Raw genomic sequence first — 23,772 nt, 5'->3', positions numbered from 1 at the left:
CAAGGATGAACACTACTCCCCATCTGCCTGTGCTCCCGCCCTCCACCCCAAACCGTTCCCACTCAGGAAAATGTGGATTGTTTATTAGTTCATACAAGGTAAGGAAGGCACTAGCAGAAAGGAACAGTAAGGAACTCGTCAGGAGCACAGACTGCATGTTAGTCATTACCACTTTGTTTTACATCTTTGTTGCTCCCTGTCTGATTTCTGAAGACCTCTCTTTCAGAAATGCAGTGGTCTTGCTTAATTTGTGTGGCTTGCTTTTGTTTTGTGAACCACAGATTTCAGAGGGCTTTTGTTCCCCTTTCTCTTTGTTATGTTTTCTTCTGAGTTTTCTTTATCAAAAGCACTGACTGAGTCTTGCAAGGGCTGACTGGCTGACAACCCTGCCAGACAGACATGGTATCGGGAAACAGAACTGTGGAGCGCTAATCTGAAAGAGTATCCTAGGAGCCTGCCATGTATTCAATTTACTTTCAGGAAAGTGGAGAGGTATGGAAAGCATTAAGAATGCTGTGTTAGTCCCTACTGTTGCTGTTGCTGCTGCTGCTGCTGCTTTTTAGATACTGCTATTAACACTGTTTTTATTGTTCAGAACACACTCTCTATTTTAAAAAAGCATCTTAAGAAGTTCCATTAACACACATCATTTCACTGTGCTCAGGCAAATGGTTTAAAAAGTCATTGTTTATATGCCTGGCTGTCATGTATAGGGAGGAGAGCAAAGAAGAGAAAAAGAGTCTCCAAGATCCCGTCACCCACTCTACATTCTGCTATTTGGGAGTAAAAACATAAGGCAGCAAATGAAAAAGGCTGCCAGGTAAAGAGATAATTAGCTACACGCTCTCCATTAAAGAATGGACACAGATATTAAAGTACCACCAAGTACTATAGCACAGATAAGGTCTCAATTTATTGCTCCCTATGCATCATTGCGTCCATACCATCAACTCTTTTCTTAACTATTTTACAGCTATTTCTAACCTGTTAAATGGACTGATGAGGGAATTGGGAAATGCAAGCACTGAATAATGTTTTGAATGCATTGATTTATAATGTTCTAGGTCTAACTGCTACTCTGGTGCTAAAAAGTATAATGGATTCATTTACAAGGATTTTTAAAACAATGGCATATAAAGAATTGTGTCCAGCCCAGAAATTCACAAAAACTAAAGAGCCTTGCAAATCTTGGAGATGAACCTACTGTAAACACAGCAATGTTCTAGCAGGAATGGTGTGTCTTACATTACTTTTGGGAAACCCTTCACTCTAACATACCCCAGTACTCTCTTTACTGAAAGTAAGAATATCTTAATTCCCTGCTGTCTGGAAATGCATTCAGCAGCTGCTGAGCTCTTTGATCAATAAAGAGGACAATAATTGCCATTAGTATACAAGGTCTAACATGGGCAATGTGCTAGTTTTGCACAGTTTGTTTTTCTCTTCTCAAGCACTTTGCAGGCAGGGAAAAAGAGTTTGGCCCCATCCAGCACATGCAGTCACACCATTTAATCAGCTGTACACTGCCAAGGTCAGTCCTCTTTATCATACAACTGTCCTCTTTATAGCCAAAGTACTTTGCAGTGCTGTGCAGAACAGTTAGCTCACATCTCCAAAAATATTTGATAGCATTAAATAATAAAAAAGTGTTATGAAGGGGAAACACTGCTATCCTTCTACATATGAATAGCAATGTATCCTTCATCTGTAGAGCTGAAATTAATTACTTTCCTCTAACATGCTCAATCATGAAAACCAAAGTGATCAAAAAAGGAAACTCTGAGGGTAAAAGCAGTCTATATAGCTACTTATCAACTAGGCCTCTGCAATAGTCATAGTTTGATGTGGCAAGCAAACTGGTACAGCTATGTGCTTAACGGAGCTTAACTTTTTCCTCAACATAAATTTTCACATTCTGTGCTAGCATACAAAAGAGAGAGGTGAAGAAAAGGGAGACAAAGACCACCAAACAGCTGGGCTGCTTAGGGTAGTCATCTAAAATGCAGTTCAAGTCAACAATATGCCTGAATCACAATCAGAAATATCATTTAAATCAGTATCCTTATTACCGAGCCATCCTGGGGCCTTGCTCTGTCTCTTTCTCTTTGGATTATTATTTTTTTGGATTATCATATTTTTAACCTGAGTCAAGCAAGCTCTCCTGCTGAAACTGGCAAGTACACTCCCATCACCAGTTTTGACTGAGAGAGCAAATTCTCAACCAGCTCCCCATAGTAAATGGTTCTTTTTTTTTTCCTAATATGGAAACCTACGGTTGTGTCCAAATTAAAATTCCCATAGCCTAAGTCTCCTTTGTTTTATTATGGCCCTGGAATTAGATGTCATTGACAGCAAAGCCAACAGTGAGTCAGCTGTAGTTTCCCATTTGGACTTAGCTTGCCTGGATGAGAAGGGAGCAAGTACACCGCCAGCCCCTTTCTACCCTACCATAAGTGGGACACGGCTGGTGCATATGGCAGCAACTGTAGCATTGTCAGCTGACACTCTTCAAATATGGAAGAAGCTCCCATGAAGAATCTTTGGCCATTTTAAGGCCAATCTGTGCTGCATTAGAGGGGCAACTCTAAGTCTTTAAAACGAGACTCTGTTGCTGACTACAAGCAACATGAAAGATTTTCAATCCAGTGTTTACTCTGGTGATCAGAGGATCAGATAATGCGAAAATAAAGTACCATCTTCGGTTAAGGATTCACACTGATATTTGTCTGGATAGTGCAGTTGAGGAGAATCTGATTGTGTATATCCAACTGCTTAGTGCTGTTTCTGGCTTGTCTGAAACACATTTCCTTTCCTTGTCACAACTCCCAGGTGCTACCGCTGAGCAAATAGTAACATCACTGCCAGAAGTATTTGAAAAGAACAAAAAAATTGATTTGGACAATCTGTGTGCTGTTGCCATTGATGGAGACACAACTGTGAGTAGGGTTAGGGCTGAGGTCATAACAAGGTTAAAAGAAAAGTGCCCAGGAATTCTCTCCTGTCACATTTCACACTGAATTGCTCTTGTTTTTCAGCAGATGCTACAGACAATGCGCTGCGCTCCATCAAATCCTGGGAATCATTTAGCTACATTTACAAGCTACATTGAAAATTTACTCCAGAAGTATTGTACTTGAAAGATTACAGAGAAAGGGCTAAGATCTTCTAACACACACACACACAGAGACACACACACACACTAGATGTTGTATTTATGTGTGCAACAAAAAGCAAGGAACACGGGCAGGAATGAACAGGACCTGTTTACCGCTGAGAGTGATACTGCTGTCCTTATTCAACAGTATCATGCACCTCCTCTGAGGTCAATGAAGTTTATACCTATTAGTAAGAATCCTAGCACCTAGCACCCCCACCAGCAGCTCTGTCCAGATATACATATTCTTTTATCAGATTACCTCTGTCTTCCTGTGTGGCACTGTGCAAGCAAGAGGCTTGAAGTTAATCACAGGACTGGCTGGTGTGTTATTCTGCCTAGTCCTTATCTTCATTGGTGCCTAGTCCTCTCCTACTTATTTGGGAGCATGTAACCACCTTGAACACCCTTCTGAGCAGCATGCAAGTATTTACAGCATCAAGGGCAAAATGTGCTTAAGACAGACTTTGGAAATCCAGCACAATTTGGCAAACTTAAGATAGTTGCCTTTCAAATGGGTTGTGGAGGAGGCCTTAGTAAATTTGAATGGTATGATTAGCATACCGGCTGTTTTTAAAACTGCTCAAGAAGAAGCTGTGTTAAAATCCATTTCCGCAAGACACACGCATTTTCTTTTGGACAGGCTCCACTAGCTCTGTTTCTTAAATCAGTTTTTCTGGCACAGAGATTTCTTCTTGGAAGAATGTACAGCACCAGCTCAGTTTCCTAACCAAAACCTGACAGAATGTGCAGCACAGCATAATGGCATCTCTACTTCATGGTTTCCTAAAAGTTACAGCACAGAAACCCGGGAAGTGAATTTGTCTATTCCAGGTCACATCTGTTGAAAGGCAAGTGAGACAACACAAAATGCCAGGTTAGTCTGCCCAGTGCAATGTTCAAACACTGGTGAGGGCCACTGATAAAAGGTTTGCCAACATGGGGGTTGCCAAGGTCTTAGAGGAGTTTCAGGGATGTGTTCAAGTCTTACTAGATTTAAAGGATGATCCTTGGCAAATTCCCCCTCATGCTTCTCAGCATTTCTAGAGCCAGCAGTTGTTCCATCTGCTGCTGAGGCCGACTTTGAAGAATCCTTGCAAAGAGCAGCACAGTAACTTTAATGTTCTACGAAAGGGAAAAAGCACTGCTTTTCAGAAGTGACCTAGATGTTTGCCAGTAGCTTGACACACTCTCAGGTAAGGCTGTCTCCTTGTCTCCAAACACTTCAGTGTATTTCCAAAGCTGCGCCAGTGTAAACTGTGGGCTGAAAATAGAGATTCAGCAAACAGCACCTATTGAAAGCTTGTCTAAGGCATTAACTGTTCATCTGCGGAGGCTTGATGTATAGTGACTCACTGAGAAAGACCACCATGAATTAACTTCATGGATCAAGCCGCTGTTGGCGGGGAGAGAAGGCTGTGAAACTCAGACAGATACTCCTTACCAATAGCTTAAAAAAAAAAATCAGCAAACACAATAAACTTTTGGAAATGCTGAACACAAACAGGCTTTGAAAAAGCAAAGGAAGATACAAACTAAGGTGCATGGTTTCAACATACAAGCTTCAGCTTCTGCAACTATCAGAGATTTACCAGTGTGTTTTGTAAGCCAGGCCATTTCATTATTGTGTAAGCTTCATTCTAATTACTGTAGGCACTATAAAGGTTTCTTTACCATTTAGTATTATAAATAATTGTGCTTCTAGGCTGGAGTTCAAAGCTCAGTATAGCATTCGCACAACACCACAGGCAGGTCAGGTGACCTTTCTCCAATTCTCCTCTCTCTGGTGCTGAGGACAGACAAAGTGATATGTCTGTCATACGCCATTACCATTAGAACAGAATCTTGTTCTTTTATTACAACTGAACTCCGCTGGATTTCTCAGCAGGAATGCTAAGTGAAATCAATGTCTTGGATTTCCAGGCTGAGCTTGGAGGTCACAGCCACTCTATCATTTCTCAGCATTATCCTTTCTCTTTCTCTCGCTCTCTCTCTGAGCCTCCAACTGGCACACAGCAGATTGAAAACAGCATGCATCACAGGGCTCATGCTGCACAATTTTACAGCCTTTTGGAGCCCCCTTCCTTTCCTTGTGGCCCACTCTTTTTTTTGCAATTTGCAAATAAATTTTGTTTGTGTCCTTCTACAGAGCTGCAAAGCAAAGGCACTGGAACACCTATGAACAGGAAAAAGCAACAAAACACAAGGCAGAACAGAGCCGATTTTGACAGCTGCCAGTAAGATGGTTATGCTTGATGTTACCAATAGATATGGCAGGCCTACAATTGCCACAAAATAAATACTGTGTCCCCTTAGATCTCATCAGACAGGCTGTTTGTGCCGGCGAGATCCAAAAACAACATTGGGATTTTAAGTGTAGTGGATCTAGCAAGCCGCTATCCACACACAAAAGCCCCTTGTAAAACGCACAAAAATCTCTTGCTAACCATAGACACGAAATTTTGGAAAAAAAATGTATCATCAAGCACTGCATGACTTTGTGATTCCTAGCTCTATAGTATATAAAAGAGGAGGCCAAGCCAAGGACAAACTTTGGGAAGTCAGAAAGTCTGTACCGAGGAGAGAAGAAAGAAAACATAGACCTTAAGCTTGATTCATTAACACAACAGCCACTAGTTCCATCTCTTTTATTCTTTGAACATATATCTCACCGAGCTGACAATGGTACTATTTATTTGTCTGGTTATTTTTAATCTTTGCCACTTTACTGTTAGGGTAAAAATGAAGACACTACTGTCAATTCAAGGAATCCTTTCTGACATGACAAAGGATATGGACAGCATGCTAGAGGACACTAACAAAAAGAAAGGACACATTTTTATCCAGCTCTTGCTGTCACTTAAATGGGACTGCTTTTTCCCTGAATTCCTCAGCTAAATTCTTCAGCCATTCAGTCATGACCAGTTACCTAAGCTCAGCTGTGGAATATACTGAGCACATCTTATTCCACTGATTTAATGAGATGGTCTTTAGCAAAATATATACGCAGTTCAAAAATCAGATATATCAAAGGAACAAGTAATAGTAGGTGACATTTTCAAAATCAGATAACTTAGGAAAATGCATCCCATTAAAAGCAGTGTGCTTCAAAATAATTCAGTGACTTTTCAAAAACCCCTTTAGAGAATGTTTATTATCTGTATAGTCCTGATTCTGCAAGTCTTCAGGCCTATTCACATATTCAGTTAGTCCCATTTGTTGCCTCTGGAGGAGTTCTACTGAACCTAGAGAGTAAATTCAGTCTGTTCCTTTTGGAAACAACCTTTAATGACTGGTTCAGATTTTTCGCTAGTCATTTTATGGGCAAGTAAAACAAAAAAATGGGTAAAAATTGCTGAATCAAACCTATTTGCTTTTGTCTTTGGATGAGCAATAACAAAAGATGAAAAGAAAAAAAAATTATTGTTGAGATTATACCACATGCATTTGTTGAGTTGACTTAGCAGAAGGGGAAGAAAATGTTTATCTCTAATTAACTTAGAACATTGATTTCAACCAGTTTACCCAGTCCAGATACCAACATGTTAGAATATTGTTGTATAGGAGCTTCACTGTGCAGAGAAAACAATCATATATCTCATTTTGATAGAGCAACTGAAATCTAAACAACTTGCTGAGAAATCACAGAACCTGAATTTACTTCCTCTGGGCCAGCAAAGATAGGTTGGACATATTTTGTGTCTTCCTTCTCGCTATAACTAACTTTTCATCCACTGGCAGTGTTCTACAGGTGGGACTACAAGCTGCCAACTCGACCTCTTAAATCAGGAAAGATCTAATTGCCCAGCTACAACCAAGAGTCAGAGCTTATCACTTTATAACCTAGTTCAAGCTTGTTCTATGACACAATACACACTGATTTAGATACTTGTTCTTCTGTAGACTCCCACTGAGCCCCAGGACAAAATCTGGCTGCTGCTGAGATGCCCCAGTGCTTCCCATCTTTTGTTGATGCTAATCTAGCTCTAGCTTAGATGTCCAATCGGACATGACGGTTGCATGGTGGCATAGGAGGCCTTTGACCTCAGCCAGCTACTCATTACCAAAGATGAAAGAAGTAACAGTCCAATAGCTATGACACTGCAAGGGAATCCATGGGATCTTAGTTGTGGTGGTACCTGGTACTGACTTCATGGTTACTGTGCTGGGGTTCTCTCATTGTAAAAATGGCACTAAAGAAATTTTCCTATTTCCTAAAGCCATCATGAGAACAAAGCTGCCTGCAACTGAGAGGCACACAGATACCATTTGGACAAAGGCTGTGCAAATACCAACATTGTTAGAAACACTGTGCTGCAGGGCCTGGTACAGTACCTTGCTTTTGGGTGGAGGGCTGTTTGTGCTCTTGTCTGTGTGGATGCTGGTAGGGGATACAGCAGCACCAAGGTTACCTTGGGGTATGCCAGGTATCTTGCCTCCCGGAGACACTTGCATTGCAGCAAGCTGGGCAGCATACAATTGCTGTACAAAGAAAAAAGGACCACAAAGAAGACAGGAGAGAGAGAAAGAGAGAATGAGACATCATCAATAAATAAATAATCTTCCAAAACCTTCTCCTACTGCAGATGCTGTATTTTCTTTCTGATGGGTATTTTTTATTTAGCACACTGGCATATTTCAAGTCAAGAACTGTTGTCTCAACTTTTGTGATTCATTCCTCAGGGGACAAATGACAGACGTCACCATGAGAAATGTCCCAGCTTCCATATGTGTCCAGGGATTCAAAACAAGTAACAAAAGATAATCTTCATGGTTTGTCTGAGCCACGGGTCAATCTTCGTCTTCCTGAAAGGCCTTAGCCATAACAGCATCCCCAACAATATTATACATCAGCCACTGTGAAATTCACGTGATGTTTGGTCTGATAGCCTCTGTGCTACCATTTTACATTTCTTTATCTTACTTGCTGTGTTTGTCTTGTCTGCACACACTGTAAGGTGTTTGGGGTAGGAAATTCAAAGCTTTGTTTTTCCTTAGCACTTATTGTGAGAGGATCCATTCTCAATTGGGTCCTGAGATACCACTACAGTCAATATAAGTATATAAATATTAATGGTAATGTATTGCTCATGAGCAACTAGAAGTTCCAATAAAGGCTGAGATCTCTTTGTGATAGATGTAAAACAGGTACAGAGTGGGAATGGGTTTCCCTCTCAACTAAGCCAGCAAGCCACTTTAAACACATATTTGGTTATTAGCATGTGAATACTTGGAATCACAGTCATCTGTTGAAAATTAATCAGTAGAGTAAGAGTTTAATGGACAGATGTCAAAAACAAAGAGAAAACAGGCAAACTGGCTGTGCCTGGAAGTTTCACTGACCTCAAAAAAAAAAAAAGAAGTGGAGAAAATGAACGTGATGGCAGGAGAGGCAGTGATTGTTGGTGCTTTATGAATAGAGGGGAATTCAAGTGAAGTCAAATAGAAGTCAGATGCCTGAGAGAGGAGGTAATGTAATAACAAAGACTTTCACTTCTTGGTCACAGTATCAGTTTCAAAAACTCATGCTATGTATTATTTGTGTTGTGCAGTACATTTGTAACGTGTAACACTGAACAATGGTACATTCTGTCCGCAGGTGCTAACAAAGCTTCGGAGATGCAACACAACAAGCGGTAACACGCAGGAACATGGTTTTGGATGTGAAAAAACACGGAGCATCAGTAAGACTAGTCTAAGACAGCCCTGTTAGTGTTGTTTAGTCATTTTGCTGGTGTTTTTTAGTTAATTGTATATGCTGATAAAAGAACAAAGGCCAGCTTGGAGAGCACAACGGAACGCTAACCCTACCCAGCAAGTTTGAAAGAGGAAGATAAAGATTCAGTGTGATCCAACTTACAGGGAATATTCCACACACAGCTGTGTGAAAGGTACAGAAACACCACTGTGTTTCTGTAGTGTGCGTTCAGAGCACGGAAGCCCTGTAACAAACACTTGCCATGACCAAATGTTCAAGATTTACTGCTCCGAGTCCAGGACAATTCATTAGGGGTGAAGAAATGAGTGTATATCATTCCAATCCTGGACATCGCCCAGTGGTTCCCTGGACAAACTCCTCCCTTCACTGGTACACAATTCTAGTTTTTTGGCATAATTAAAAGCATCCCATTTCTGCTCCTCTAAGTGTAATCAGTTAGGCAGCAAGTCCTCACTTATTTCTTTTCACTCTTTCTATTCTTTTCAGACTTCTTATTCCATTCAGTTCTGAATCCTTTTAATTTCTCTTCTTCTACTTTGATCACTGCTTGTTCCTTGTCTTACTGTACTTCTTAATCACCATTTATCCATTCCTTTCTGCTTATTCTCACTCTCCTTCCCTATCATCCATTCATGCATCCTCTCTCCCTGCCTCTTCCCCTAATTTACTTATTTATTCTATGTTATCCCCACCCAGTCAGAGCCAAATAGATGCAAATCAGACAGATAAAAATAATCAAAAACAATCCAGCCACAAATCAGTCAGATTCAAATACACGTATTTATAAGTTGACGCTCATATCCATTCATCCTTTGAAAAGAAGACTGAACCCAGCAGTAATATAGGGAGAAGGAACAAGAGTTTGTGTGAACCAAAGACAAAGTACTGTAGCATAAAGTTCAAGGAAAACAAGCCTACTTTTATGTATGAATTAATATACCAGAAGGGCAACAGTTTTTTAAGAAACAGTATACACAGCTAGGGAGCAGCTCAACATAATCAGACTCTGGTCACGACCGGCTGAATTCTAGCTTTTCCCTCTCCTTTTGCTCCCCATTCAAAAAATGACAAAATGAATTGATGCAACTATGGGAGAAAGACAAAAGAAAGTAGAATGGCTGTTGAGCTGAAAAGGTTTGAGCTTGTTGAGAACATGAAACTGGGGGACAGCAGATCCTAAGGTGACAAAGTCTGAAAATACAGATTAGATATCAGACATGATGTCTAGTCCACAAGTAGAAGTAAAAATAATGAAGTTGGTGTGGACACTTGGTAGTTCTGAACCAAATGAAGATCACTGACAGGAGAGAACTCTACATGTCACTAGTCAATCGGGGACTAGATGAGGCCTGCTGAGGACAGAGCCTCCTGGACATGTCTAATTTCTGTAAGCCTTTGAGGAAGAATTTTCAAACAGAATCCTTACCCTGAACGAAAAGCAAAACCTCTGCTTCGAATAAAGCTTTCAGCCTTCTGCTGAGGTCCAAATAGTGAATCACAAGCACTAGACTATAAACTATATGAAATACAGTTAAACATTATGCTGTCCAGGAATCTGTACCACCTTACACCTGTTCAGTGATCACTAAGAAATATGTTGAAAGCCACGATTCCTCTTTACAGTATTATCATCAACCACCATTTCAATAATCTATGCAAACCAGATGATGACTCCAAGCACGGAGATTGAGATGATTCTCCAAGCATGGAGAATGAATTTCCCTATGCAATGGTCCAAGAGAAAGCTGCATTTTAAGGAGAATAAGTGGAATTTCAAATGTTGCCTTACACTGATTCTCTGTTCAGAGACAAATATACCTCAAGAGAGATGATATCTTACAAGAGAGTGAAGCACACAGTACAGTGTGGAGCAATCGGGAAGGAAGGGTGGAAGAAAACCTATAAAGCCTTCTGTGCTTTGTGCAAATTTATGTCTTCCTGCTATCAGATTTGACATCTCACCTCTATTTAACTCATTTTTAACATTAAAAACAAAGATTAAAAAAAGTCTCATAAGATGTCCCTTACAAGAATCCCTTCTTAAGAGGTCTCTTCCTACAACACAAACCAACTATTTTACTGAAAAACAACATCAGGTCCAGCTCTAAAGTGAAATACATCTAACTTAAGAAATTGCAAGGGTCTGGAGTCTAACTGACCATTAAGATTACTCCTATGCTCCTACTCATTTCAAAGAAAAAAACAGAACCATACAATATGCAGCATGTTTCTTAGACTGTCAATATTTTTGAGCTTTGACATTATTGAACTTGTCTGTTCATATTTAGTTGTTTTAGGACATGATGACCTTTAGTTTATACCCAACAAAAGGGCAATGGTGTGACCATGTGCTGTGAATCAAGATGGCTAAATGACAACAGTTTAGGCATCCATTCGATAAACTAAACTCAAACAAAAGACATTTCCACTCCTACACGCCAATAGTTTCCGATTTTGAAACAGTGCATGGATCAGAAAGGTGTCATTAGTCTTTATGTTGAAATATTTGTGTTGATTTTAACAGCAATGAAAGCAAGGCCTCAAAAGTGAAATGAAAATGAAAACTAATTCCATATCATTGCTGTAATACATTGTTCTTCAGCCTTGTGGTATGTACACCAAACAGAATTCTCAAGCTACTTATACAACTTTCAGTTAACCTAAAAACCCAATCTCCAATTCTAGCACTCAGGGAGGTCATTTTGCTATATTACAAATCACACAGGAATTTCAGTGCATAGGCTTTTGATTGATTTATTATGACCAAGGCATTTAGTTGAAATCAGTGAAGCACTGCTGCTTTAAACAAGTTTAGTTTTCTTATATATGACAAATAAAATAAGGATAATACTCTGCATTTAAGAAGACAGATAATACTTCTCCTTCAAAAGGCAGAACTGGGCTTCTGAAAAAACAATTAAAATGTAACATCTATTGTTTTTTTATAACTAAATAACTCTTTCAGCTGCCCTGCTCATGTGCAATACTGCATGCCTTGTTAATGTTTTCTCATTAACCTCACATGAAAACCTGTGTGGAAGCAAGATCATCAGAACAAAAGCACAATTTGATACACTTTAAAATGAGCAGGAGGTATAGTTATTTTTATAATTTTGCCCCTCTGTTCTTAAGCTCTTAAACAAAAATTCCCGCTTCTCTGTAGGTCATCACCTAAATCATTCATAATTCTTCCAATATATTAAAGAGAAATATTCAGCTGAACTCTCCAAATGGACTAGCTCTAACCACTCTTGGCTTGATGACTGTGTAGTACATCAATAGCAAAGCCTTAAGGATAGACCGGCTTTGAAAACTTTCCCTTGGGCATTGTTGTTACATGTTAACAATGCTCATTATTGCTTTGAGGGTTCACTAAAAATGAATTCTTGTTCTATTAATATGGAAAATGAGAATGAGATTTAATAGCAATTTTAAAAAGGGTCGAACAAAGTTTTAGCAACTACGTAGGTACAAACAGTTGATTCAAACACATACAGGGATTTGATTTACAGTATCACCTTTTTATTAAAATATTTTTATTAGTGAACAGTAGAGATTAAGATGATTTCTTAAAAAAACAAAAACAAAAACAAACCAGAAAAACAGGTGGTACTGGAAACCAAAGCAGTTACTGCAATAAATTTGTTTCTGATATAAACCAGTTCTTCAGTGGATTTACCACAGTGATGAATTCACAAACACTGTGCTTAAGTGTTTGGAACTGTTGACTGATACAACACTTTTGTCTTTCATTCTAAGACTCATCATTAAAAATATACACATGAATGGCCCTGTTCTGACTTCACAGATTTGATAGCTTTGATTTTTGCATAATCGGGATGAAAAAATGGTATAAATTGAGATCCTCTCACTCAGAATACATGAATTTAATTTTCTTTACCTCAGATTTTATGTTCGTATAAGAAGTGCAAAGAAAAGTGTATGATTATGGCAGAAAGAATTAGTTTTGGATCTGTTCAGTATGTTTTTTCTAAAAGTCATAAAGAAATTAGAAAAAAGAACTCATTCAGAACAAACAATTGGCATACATACTACCATAAAATAGGCTTTTAAAGTAATGGAAAGGTAGAAAAGAAGATGACTATAGAAACTGGAATTAAAGCTGCCCTCATCAATGATTGGTAGAAATTCTTTCTAGATCTGATATGAAAAGAGTTCTTCATCTAGCTCTTTATAAAATATACGAAAGGTAGAAAATCAGATTTTAATCTTTTCTGTGCCTGAGTTTCCTTCAAAGATTGTTAGCCCAGTATTTCAAAGGGCCATGCTAATCATTCAGAACTTCGTCAAAGGCTTTAAAGTGCGATTTGTTTGCACCAACTGGGGGATTCTCAGAAAACAACAATACATGAACACAAATTCATTAAGTTCCTTTAAAATATGGCCCAAAGAATCCATTGCAGGGTGAGTTATACTCAGCTTCCAGGTTTGAACTTGCTAGTTTTCACTTCGGGCCACTTTCAGATAATGACAACATAGCTCAAGATCCTGAGATGCACTTACAATCTTTTATTTTATTTTTTCCTTAAAATTTTGAACAGAGTTGGATAATTACTACTACTCTACCTACTGTATGTCTTTGTCACAACCATTTCCTGAAAGAAACTGTCCTGGTTCCCAGTGCTGAGGCATACATAGATCCAATGGAGTCTGTCCACCCTTCTGGCAGGGAAACATATACGAGCGTTTCCCTTCTTTACCAAGTAAAAAATCACAGGTTAGATGTATTTGCCTAAAAATTGCGGACCACACAGGGGCCATGGAAGATACACTACATGTTGAAAAGCTACAGTGTTCTTTCCCATAGCCACAGGAACCAAACAACTTCCTGTTAAAACTCCCGTCCCAGGTTTGCTCTACATTTCTTTAGTCTAGGGGAGAAAGACAGGTAAGTAAATCATGAATCAAAGAACAACAATACATATTGGCAGGTTAAGACTGGGCAAACTGAAAGTAGATGAGAAATATTAACTTTTTAACTGGAAAGTGTGGGTAACACTTTGAAGAACTAGAGAAATGGTGGAGTCTCTGTCTCTTGATGTTTCAGTCAAGATCAGATGTGTTTCTGGAAGATGAACTTTAAACAAAGAATTTGTTATTCCCAGTACTAGGGTAAATGATGAAATTCTACGTTTTGTTTTGTCGGACTAGACAATCTAATAGTCTCTCTAGCCTTAAAGAAATCCGAGTCTTAGAAAGAAACCTTAAGAAAAACAAGTTCTCATTAGAAAAACTGTAAAGCATTCACAAACAGAACAAGACTTCATTTATACACTTCTTGCATTCCAGTTACAAGCACAGCCTTGTAACCAGCATCTCTCTCACATTAGAAAAACATTGCTTTTAGAATCAGTGACCACGTCTCCAAAAAAATAAGATTCTGGTAGCTGATCGCTATGGTTCCAGGGCCACAACCCTTATTCCTGAGAATACCTGGCTGTAGTCAACAGGACTGCTTTGCCCATGCCAGGCTGAACGCCCTTGCTCTCGTCCGATTTGGAACTTGCACAGTATGACAGCCTGGACAACCTGGGCATCCAGACACAAGACTAGGAGTCCAGGTCACTGAGAAGCCAAATGAGCTGTAGGCCTCTATTTGGAGTAACAAATACTTCCATCGTCACCGCAGCACATTCAAAATAATGCTGAACAGTGGATAAATAAAAAAACTAGGGACAATCTATAGCAGCTTTGAGTTTTGCTATAAACTAATGGAATTTCAAAGTTTAGGGCAATCAATTTAGCTAAATTAAAGCTACATTAAATTCAGTTTTCCTTAAAAAGCACTCTTCAATTCTGTGAATGGATAAATGGTATGCAAACGTTAGCAAGGTGAGAATCAGCACCCATGACATCAGCTGGCCAGTCTTGGTCACACAGGAAGACTGTAGGAAACTCCTGATTAGAGCCTAGACCTCATGGCTCCTTTGTCCCATGCCTTAAAAACAAGACAATCCTTCTACAGGATGTAACTGTAGGAACTTATCAATAGACACTTCCTATCAGAGGCTAATAAGATCTGTTAGCTTCTGTGATAAAATATCATTGTAAACTGTGCGTTTAAGACTGCCTGCTCTTTACACATTAAGAGTTTTTAACTGGAAAACTGCCCAAGTGGCCTACATATTCATACACACCATATTCACACCATATGACAGTAATTGAAATAGAGTGACTATATGGCATGCATATTGGAGAGGAAACTTGATAATGTCTTCTGGAAAAAGCTTGTTGGATGAAATGTTGCAGATGAATAGTGTCCCTTTCAAGGAAAGTAATAAATATCGTACATTTATGAAGAAATCTACCAACAATTTATCCCTACTCTTACCGGAATGCAATGTATTCTTGCTACCATTACCAGTATTTATTCTTATGCCAATAGATTTGGGGGCGGGGGGTGTTAGGAAAAAGAAAAAAGATAGTTCCTTTAAAGTACACACTGAAAAAAGCCATCCTTCTGCAACATACTTATTAAGGAATGTACAGCAAAATGGGCAGTGGCAATGTAGAAGACCAACAAACAACAGGGATGTGTAACTTAAGAAGGAGCAGATACTTGTCATGTAAACTGCAATCCCTTTATCATTAGCTGACTCCTCTGTAATGAAGATGAAGTGTTTGCATGACTATTCCACATGGAGACTCCTATGTCTGTATAGTTTTTCTATTAGAAGCTTGAAATCAGTAAAGTGGCACAGACATTATATTCTTACAGGAAAAGAAAACTCAGCATTGCCCATTTGTTTACCACAAGTATGTTTCCCAAGAGCTTATTTGTTGATATATCCAGATTTTTGGCAACTAACTCAGAGCACCTGACTTCAGTAAATGTAACTTCCCATTTGAGAGAGGAAAATTCTCTGAGTGGCCATTTGACAAAATACTTATTTCATATTACATTGCTTCACTTGACTGATACTATATATAATCATTCATTGTTATCCATTAAGTGACTAGAGTAGTTAATAAGCAAACACTGCCAGCAGATTTACTGTAAATAAGGTTCTATATATTTCAGATTGTTGAGCTATAATTAAGGCATTTCACTATTTTATACACATCTCCTTAAGTGACTCTTTCTCCAATTTTTATTTATAGATTTTCTGTTTGCATTTTAAAGTTGCTGTATTCAGTAGGGAATTAAGTCAGGAAAACTCTGTGCCTGCTTTAGGATTGATACTGAATTAATTACTTTAAATCTCAATACTCTGCTTCTCCTGAAATTAAGAGCAAAGCTCATGCTAAAGCGATTAAGGTCAACAGCATTTCTTACTTTGAGAACACAAAATTGCTCACTTGAATCAGGTATCAGGTTCTTATATCTTGATGCTTACAAGATTCCTAGGTAAATTGCCCCTCCTCTTCAGGAATGAAGTAGAGGAATAGGTATTTTGCAGTACCTGTGGACCACAGCACTTAGCTTGCTCTAAAAACTGTTTCATGAGAAACTATGACAGGAACAGAGTCCTAAAGTCCCTCATTACAGGCTGTAGAAGCAAGATAATCACCCTCCAGAAGCACCAGAGCTGTATCACCCAAGAACAATGGCGGGGGGGGGGGGGGAGGGCAAGAAATGAGTGAAAGAACAAAATCAAGTTGTAAAAATTTCACTTAGATATTTTTGCCCATATATTTCCTAAAGCTCCTCCATGAATATATCTTCATTTATTAATAATGGTATCACATAGCAAAATAAGAATCATATTCTTTCTACAGTTTCCCCATTGACATTAAGAATATTTCTGAGGCAGGAGAGTCAAGCAAGTGTATCTGTTGTCCTTGAAAATATAAATTAACATTGTTCCTTGGTTATCTGATGTGTACAGGAGCTCAGTGACAGCTACTCAATTCATTCAAAAGCTTAATTTGCTCTTTGAACTGAGTTGTATTATCTGGTCAAAGGGTCTGGATAAAGATACAGGAGACAGAGTGACAAACTCACTCCATCACAAGCAACTTTCAACAGAGCTCACACTCAGCCGTAGCTACTCTCTTCCAGTTTGAGAAGAGATTAAAGAATGTGACATTTGTGCCTTAGAGGGAGCTAAGGACTGTATTTGTGCTGCTTCCCTTGTGCCAAGCCTTCCTGCAAAGAATACAGCAAGGAGGAAGCAGAGGTAGAAGAAGAATATTGAAAGGGAGAGGCTGGAGATGGAGAGATCATCTGAATTGTAGAAGAAAGTTTGCTTCTTCCCTGAGAGCTAAACGAAAACAAACTGATTCCTGGAATGGTTCTAAAGAATTATTTTCCCTTTGCCTTTTTTCTTGCCAGAGTGCGCTAATAGGATGTGACATGGCCTCTTTATTCAGCTAAAGAAGTTATTTTATTTTATTTTAGGAGGCGGAAAAAGGACAGTGAGGTTATTATTTTGGGGGAGGAGAAGAATGTCAGTCCTTCTGGAGTGCTAGCTATCCAACTTACTTTCAGCCTTCTAATGCCAGTTAAATGTGAAACCTAAAGGCTTTTGCACTGCAGAAAACTTTCAAATAAGTCCTATCAGACCTATTCGGAATCTATTTCTTAGATTCAACAGGAATCCACCTTTACCTTTCATGTAGTTTTTGTTCATCTTCATTCCCTTATAGGTACATTACCAAACTCCTCCAGAAAGCTGACTAGCCCTACCTTCTCTTATGGGATCCTGTTGTGAAGTCAAAACTGGGGCACCAGTTCACCTTCCCAGCAGCACGTTGTGACCCCTTTCCACCAGAGCAGAAGACACAACTGGAACTGTGGAAAGCTCCAGCTCATCTGTACATCTCCTTTGGCTTTAATTCACACAGACTCTCTTTTTCTCTGTAACAAAGTGTTTCTTTTTGTTCTAGGTATTGCTAAAAGTGAAGCTTGCAGAACAAGTCAGTCAAACTTAGTAGACCTATACAGAACCTATAAAAGCTCAATCATACTTATTAGACCTATAGGGAAACTGTAATTCCAGCAGAAAACACAGAAACCGGTCTAAGTTTAATGTAAAATTTCTTGAGTCTCACTGAATCTTTGAGAAAATCTGGTTTGTGTTTCAAACTAGAAACCAGTTGAATTTTGCTCTGCTCCTGCTAATGCTCTGAACAGTCAGAGTGAGTCCTACCCACTTTAAACTCACAGAGGTACCCAACTGCAAACTAGTCCTATTGACATAAGCTGAATCACTTAGATGCTTAAAAACAAATAAATGTTTGTTGACCTGGGATGATTGAGATTACCAGATGACAGGCTGCAAAGAGGAGATGTGTTAGAGGGGGCCTTTATTTGTAAACAAAATCTCTGGGGACAGCTGAGAGAGTAGAAACGTACTAAATTCATTTATTTGGGAGTTTGCCTCACTATAAGAAAGTCCCACTTTAATGAAATGAAGTAGTAGAAACAACTCAATAGCTGTTAAATCTTTTTATCCTTCGATTTCATGATAAAAATGGGTGTGGTCTGTAAAACTCCCCCTCCAATGTAGCCCATAAAACTCCAGAGAGCCTGAAACCTCTGCGAAGCTTTGGCACACTTCTCAGGAAATAACATAAGAAGCTGCTTTCTGGTCCATCTCATTATTTCCATGCTTACACTGATGTAATGGGAAGAGCGACACTTTACATATTCCATTAGGACATGTACAGTTTAATTCTTAGGGACTTTGTTCCCTCAACAGTGGTCTCTGGAAAAAATCCAAAATCCCTCAGGATTCAGTTTCTGACTCTCACTACAATGAAACCACAAACATTAAGGTCCAATGACACTGCATGATCAGACTTCAGCCCACGCATGAAAAGCTTTACATCTAGCCTGGAACTCACGCCAACGTGCCTCTTTTGCCACATGCTGTACTCATGGTTTAAGAAGTTGTAGGCACAACAACATGAATGAAGGTCAAAGGGAATAAAATCCTTACCTCCTTATTTTCTTCAGATTTAGAGAATGTGCTGTGCATCATCCAAGTCTAGATGCTTGTATACAAGCTTGTATACAATGAATTTATCTGGAATTTAATGTTCACCTAAGAGGAATGCGATGGCTGCTTCTAGATTCACCAATCCATATTGATAATAAAGAGCTGCTGAAGCCTCATGTTCCCGTGTAAAGGGTGAGCCTTTTACTTCTTAGAATCAAACTGACTAAGGGAAATTAAATGCAGTTATAAAGAAGCATGCCAGGACCAAAGTTTTTGCGACCAAAGGATTTCTTCACAGTTGCCTAACAAGTGCTCCAAGGACAGTGGGATGCTGCAAGCTTCTCTGCATTTCCCCATTAGGATGCTTCCACTTCGAAGAAAGCTGTAAGGTGCAGATTCTTCCAACCTACCTGAGCTACTGTCTGGAAGTGACTTCTCTCTCCTTTAACTATACAGCACTTTGGTCCTAAACCAGCTGCCAAAGTTAAACACTTAAATCCAGATGGGGTGAAGACACTCCTGTTTTTCAAGCAACAAGGATGCCATTCACTGGCAACAGGGCTTTAATCTTAACTCATATCTTATAGGACGCTACACAGCAACATATTCTAGCACCAGCGATGTGGGCTGTATTAACACTAGTTAACAAGATCTATAATCCATCAGTACAATTGATCCATCTAGGACTATTTACTATCATTGATTTCCATACCTGTTTTGAGGCACTGAGTAAATAAAGAAAGACATAAAAACTGTACGCTCCTGAGTGAAAATGGTGCTTTTTGAAAAATTTCCCCTTTGTGCCAATTCTTAGTATGGGTCTTTTTATCGCATAACACTTTATAAAGTTGACATGCTTGTCCAAAAACATTATATACTGAAATAACTGTGCATTCTTATGAGACATTTTTCAATTGTTAATAATGTGGCTAAGTTATAAAAGAGCTAATCCGCATTTTAAATTGTTCTTCTGGAAATTTGGATTAGGAGGGAAAACCCAGCAATTTTTATGTTTTAGAAAGCAGTACCAAAACACTAAACTCTTCAATTCAAAACAACAGCCAAAATTGATGTAAAATCAAATTTTATATTGCTTCTGGCTGAGTAGCTGTCTGTAAAGCAGAAGGGGTGGGAGTACCAAAGAGTTTGCAATGGAAATACCGAGAAGCTCTTAACTATAGTCACACTAACAAGAGCTGCTATCATGAAGTAATAACATTATCCAGAAATCTTTTTTCATTACCTCATTCCTAATGCCATCTCATTTCACTTGAGTTACTTGGGTCTGATGATGAGGTTAACAAGGGAGGAGGTGTTTGAGTGGGTGTGAATTAGGGGTGCTGCTAAAATAGAAGCTATTTTAACAGTTGTGTTTAATATAGTCTGAAGCTCTACAATTTTTTTTTTTCCTTCCTCAGGTAAAATACTTGCACATTCCAAGACTGACACTGACTTTGGCAGAGCACAGATAATATGTAGACATACTGACATCATACAGACTATTACAGACAACTCATGATACTATTCCTTTTTTCCCTCCCCCATTCCACCCACAAGTCTAACACAACAGGAACGTTAATGCTTTGGTTTCTTGCATTCAGAAGTTTTCCTCAAAAATTTGGATATTTACAGTGACCATAACAGAAAACACCACTGATAGCTTCCCTGTACTCCATAAGCCATCTTAACATACCGCACAACAATCCATTAAAATATGTTCCAACATCTGCCTCCTCATATGACGTACGACCTATTTGATTGACCCTTTTTATGCTGCTCCAAGACTGGCTGTTCATTACAGTGGGAGGGTGAACTGTACTCTGTTCTTCAGTTAGCAACTGGTAAACATATCGCCATTTCAGGAGAGACTGGGGATGTGGGGCTAGAATCCTTCTCACTTCCCTCTGCGTAACAACGATCAGCTCCATACAGTGTCTTTCTATATCGCTAACTACATGTCACATTTCAATGCAGGAGAGGGAAGGTCTCTTCTGGGCCCACCCATCTACCGCTAATATATCAAACATTTCTGCGAATTAAATTTTTTCCATGACAAATATTAACATTACCCAATGTTTGTGACTCCAGCGTGGGAAGCATGAATAATGCAAGAAACAGCACAGTCCTCCATTACGCAGGGACACATCTTGTTTTTGCCAAAGTCAGCGATTGTAAAATATCTCTCAACTACTCCAGCTAATATGGCATAACACAAATGCATAGGTTTTTGGTCAAAGTGATTGTGTTCACTATAATAAAAGGAGCATGTAAGGTAGCATAAAAGCACATCCCAACATTGCAGGCACGTGATACAATCCTTACTCTCACCATTTATCTTTCTCTCATGTATTTAACTGCATAAACATATTTTAGAACCACAGCTGGTTGTCCAAAGGCACTTGGCAAGAAATGTAATAAATATGTCTATGAAAACGCAGAGAAGGAATGACCCACTGACCAGCATGGTGAGATACCTCCTCTTCTCAAGAGCGGAAAATTCATGGACACAGGGAAGCTACAGCTATGTCCATTTGGTGGTTAAAAAGTTGTTTGCACTGAGGCCAATGCAGCATCTTTCACAAGTTCTAACTATTGCAGAAAAATGGAATCAGTTGGCCTTGAGCCTGCATCTCCTACAAGCAATTACAGAAATATAGTCTCTATTTAGCGTTACACTTTATTTTCTACTTTTACTTACCTACTAATTGGAATTGCCAGGGCAAGTAAAAAAGGAAACTAAACCACAGGAGAAAACAGACACTGAGTGAGGGTGAGTGGGGAATTCACTTAAGCAGGTCTGAGTTAATCACACTTTATGAACTCCCTTTATGAGAAATAGGAACTTGCAACTTCAGGTCAGATGAATTGTACATTTTAGGCATCTCTGGCTAAGTGAGATGAATCTCACCCTAATGTCCTGAGTACACACCAGGAAAAAAAGAATAACTACTCCATACTGAGCACGTCTTTCCTAGTTTTAAATTTCATGGTAGCAGCTGAATTCTTTAAAGTGAAATGTATCTGTCCTCTGAAGTTCATGAAAAATGTAATTTTTCTTTTTTCTTGTTACATAAGTACTATGGAAAATGACTTTTTCTTCCCCAAAGCTGTACAATTAGTAAGGCATACAGCTACACCATCAGCACAGAACATGTGGAAAAAGGGGCATATAACTCCCCAAAGTTGCCTGCAAATTACTTCAAATCTGTGTAGAGAATATATATGTTAACATAAAATAGAGTGTGAACCCAAGTAAAAGGATGAGAAATATGACAGCTGGCCAATCTTGCCCTTCTTTACTGTGTTTGCCTCAAATATAGTATGTTTGTAAGAATGTGTGAAATACTTCTGAAAATAACAGTTATATTCCATTTTGATTTAAGCAGCAAAGGAACGTACAATTTAGAGTCTTCTTCAGAATGATCTGATTTACTAAAATTCATGGAGAGACTTCAGAAAAACCCCAGCAGGAGCTGGATACCTAACTTACTAAATATCTTGGAAATTCTGGAACACAGGTGATTCGCTGTGATTTTTTTTCTCCTATGTCCAAGTTTAAACTGATTTTATACAATGATTTCTTTTTAAATTTTATCATACATTTAGATTGCCAAAAAGAATCAGACCAATCATCATACCATACCTGGTAGCACCCCTCTGGCAGTGGAGCGTTACTAGCTTTCAGAAGGAAACTGACCACCAGCTACATTTTGCCAACCAACCAAGACAGAATGTACGAGCAGGAATTACTACCTTGTACATCCCAGCAGTGACCAGCAGCCAGTCTTTCTCAAATGTAATTTTGAGAAGGAGATACACACCATTAGGATATAATGGACATATCTTGCATGGCTAATCTCCAGTTAAATAAGACCAATTATGATAAGATAGACCTTTGTCCTTCAAATTTACTACTATTACCCCCATTCTCCCATATGAGTAGACTGCAAACATATGAAGGATTCACTGAGCGCTTCCCATTGCAGAAGCAAGAACTATGACTGGAAGATACCAAACAATCACCTTGAAAGGCCTTTCACTTTAATTTAGTGCGTAGGAGGATCATACTGATTTTAATGAGCTTAGGGTGAGTAACATCCTAAAGGACATGTGCCATAGATTTTTTCATAAAGCTGAAAATATCTTAACTTCCAGTATTGTTTATAACTAGACCTATCATCCAAATTCTTTCTCTTAGAATAATTGTTCTTACAGATGATACTTATCAGTGTCATCACTGGCAGCTTTTTAGATTTTTGACCCTCCTTGAAAGCAAAGCGCTGTATAAACTGCAAACTGTTTTAACTAACCATACTGATAATAAGTATGAAATGTTCAGTGATAGTGAAAGATGTATTAGCAGGATTATATGGCATCTGCAGACATGGGTAAGGGAATCACTTCTTTCAGTCTTCCACAGTTAACTGTAACCTCTTTAAATTGAATTACCATTTCTGCAGTAGCAGAAGCAAGCAACCCCAAAGATGGTATCTATACTCATAGGCCTAGAGGAAATCTCAGAAGTTGTCAGCTGCATCATTCTTCCTCCCTCTCCTCACCCTCCCTGCTTGCTTGTCTTCCATATTCTGATGACTGTTTATGAGCTCAGCTGTCATTCTTTGCACCAGGGAAAGATAGATGGGACACACCAACCCCAACCTAGGTGACCTTTGGATGTGACAAGATTTTTAGGTCAGTCCCGCTAAATGGAAGCCTTTGCACGTCGAGGCTCGCCTCAGGGTGAAATTTCCAGCGAATTTATTATCTCCCAATGCCCTTTGGACTGCTTCCCACCATCAAACACCATGGCAGCACTCGGAACAGGAAGAAATACATTAACTGGAATCTGATCGTTTTAAAAGGTTACAGCTGCCCAAATATAATTTAATTTCATACTTGCCCTTTGAGGGTTTGGTGTATATTTTCATTTTATGACTGCAAATGATAAAGCTCTTAAGATTCCAGGCAATAAAAAGGAAAGGGGGGAGAAAGTA

At 38.9% G+C, this 23,772-nt stretch overlaps 1 protein-coding gene across 12 annotated transcripts in view; it reads right to left on the bottom strand.

The window, feature by feature from the left end:
• The window catches only part of SOX5 (SRY-box transcription factor 5), a 651,412-nt gene that overhangs the window by 53,899 nt on the left and 573,741 nt on the right, over positions 1-23,772 (bottom strand). For all 12 annotated transcript variants that reach the window (XM_064515931.1, XM_064515936.1, XM_064515914.1 and 9 more), the window contains one exon: positions 7,490-7,636. In XM_064515931.1, the coding sequence (XP_064372001.1) occupies positions 7,490-7,636 (147 nt within the window). The remainder of the gene's footprint in view (positions 1-7,489; positions 7,637-23,772) is intronic.

This window comes from Dromaius novaehollandiae, chromosome 1, assembly GCF_036370855.1.
Source record: "Dromaius novaehollandiae isolate bDroNov1 chromosome 1, bDroNov1.hap1, whole genome shotgun sequence".
Lineage (NCBI taxonomy): Eukaryota > Metazoa > Chordata > Aves > Casuariiformes > Dromaiidae > Dromaius > Dromaius novaehollandiae.
Note: the sequence above shows the minus strand (reverse complement) of the source record. Positions and strands in the feature narration are given on the sequence as shown.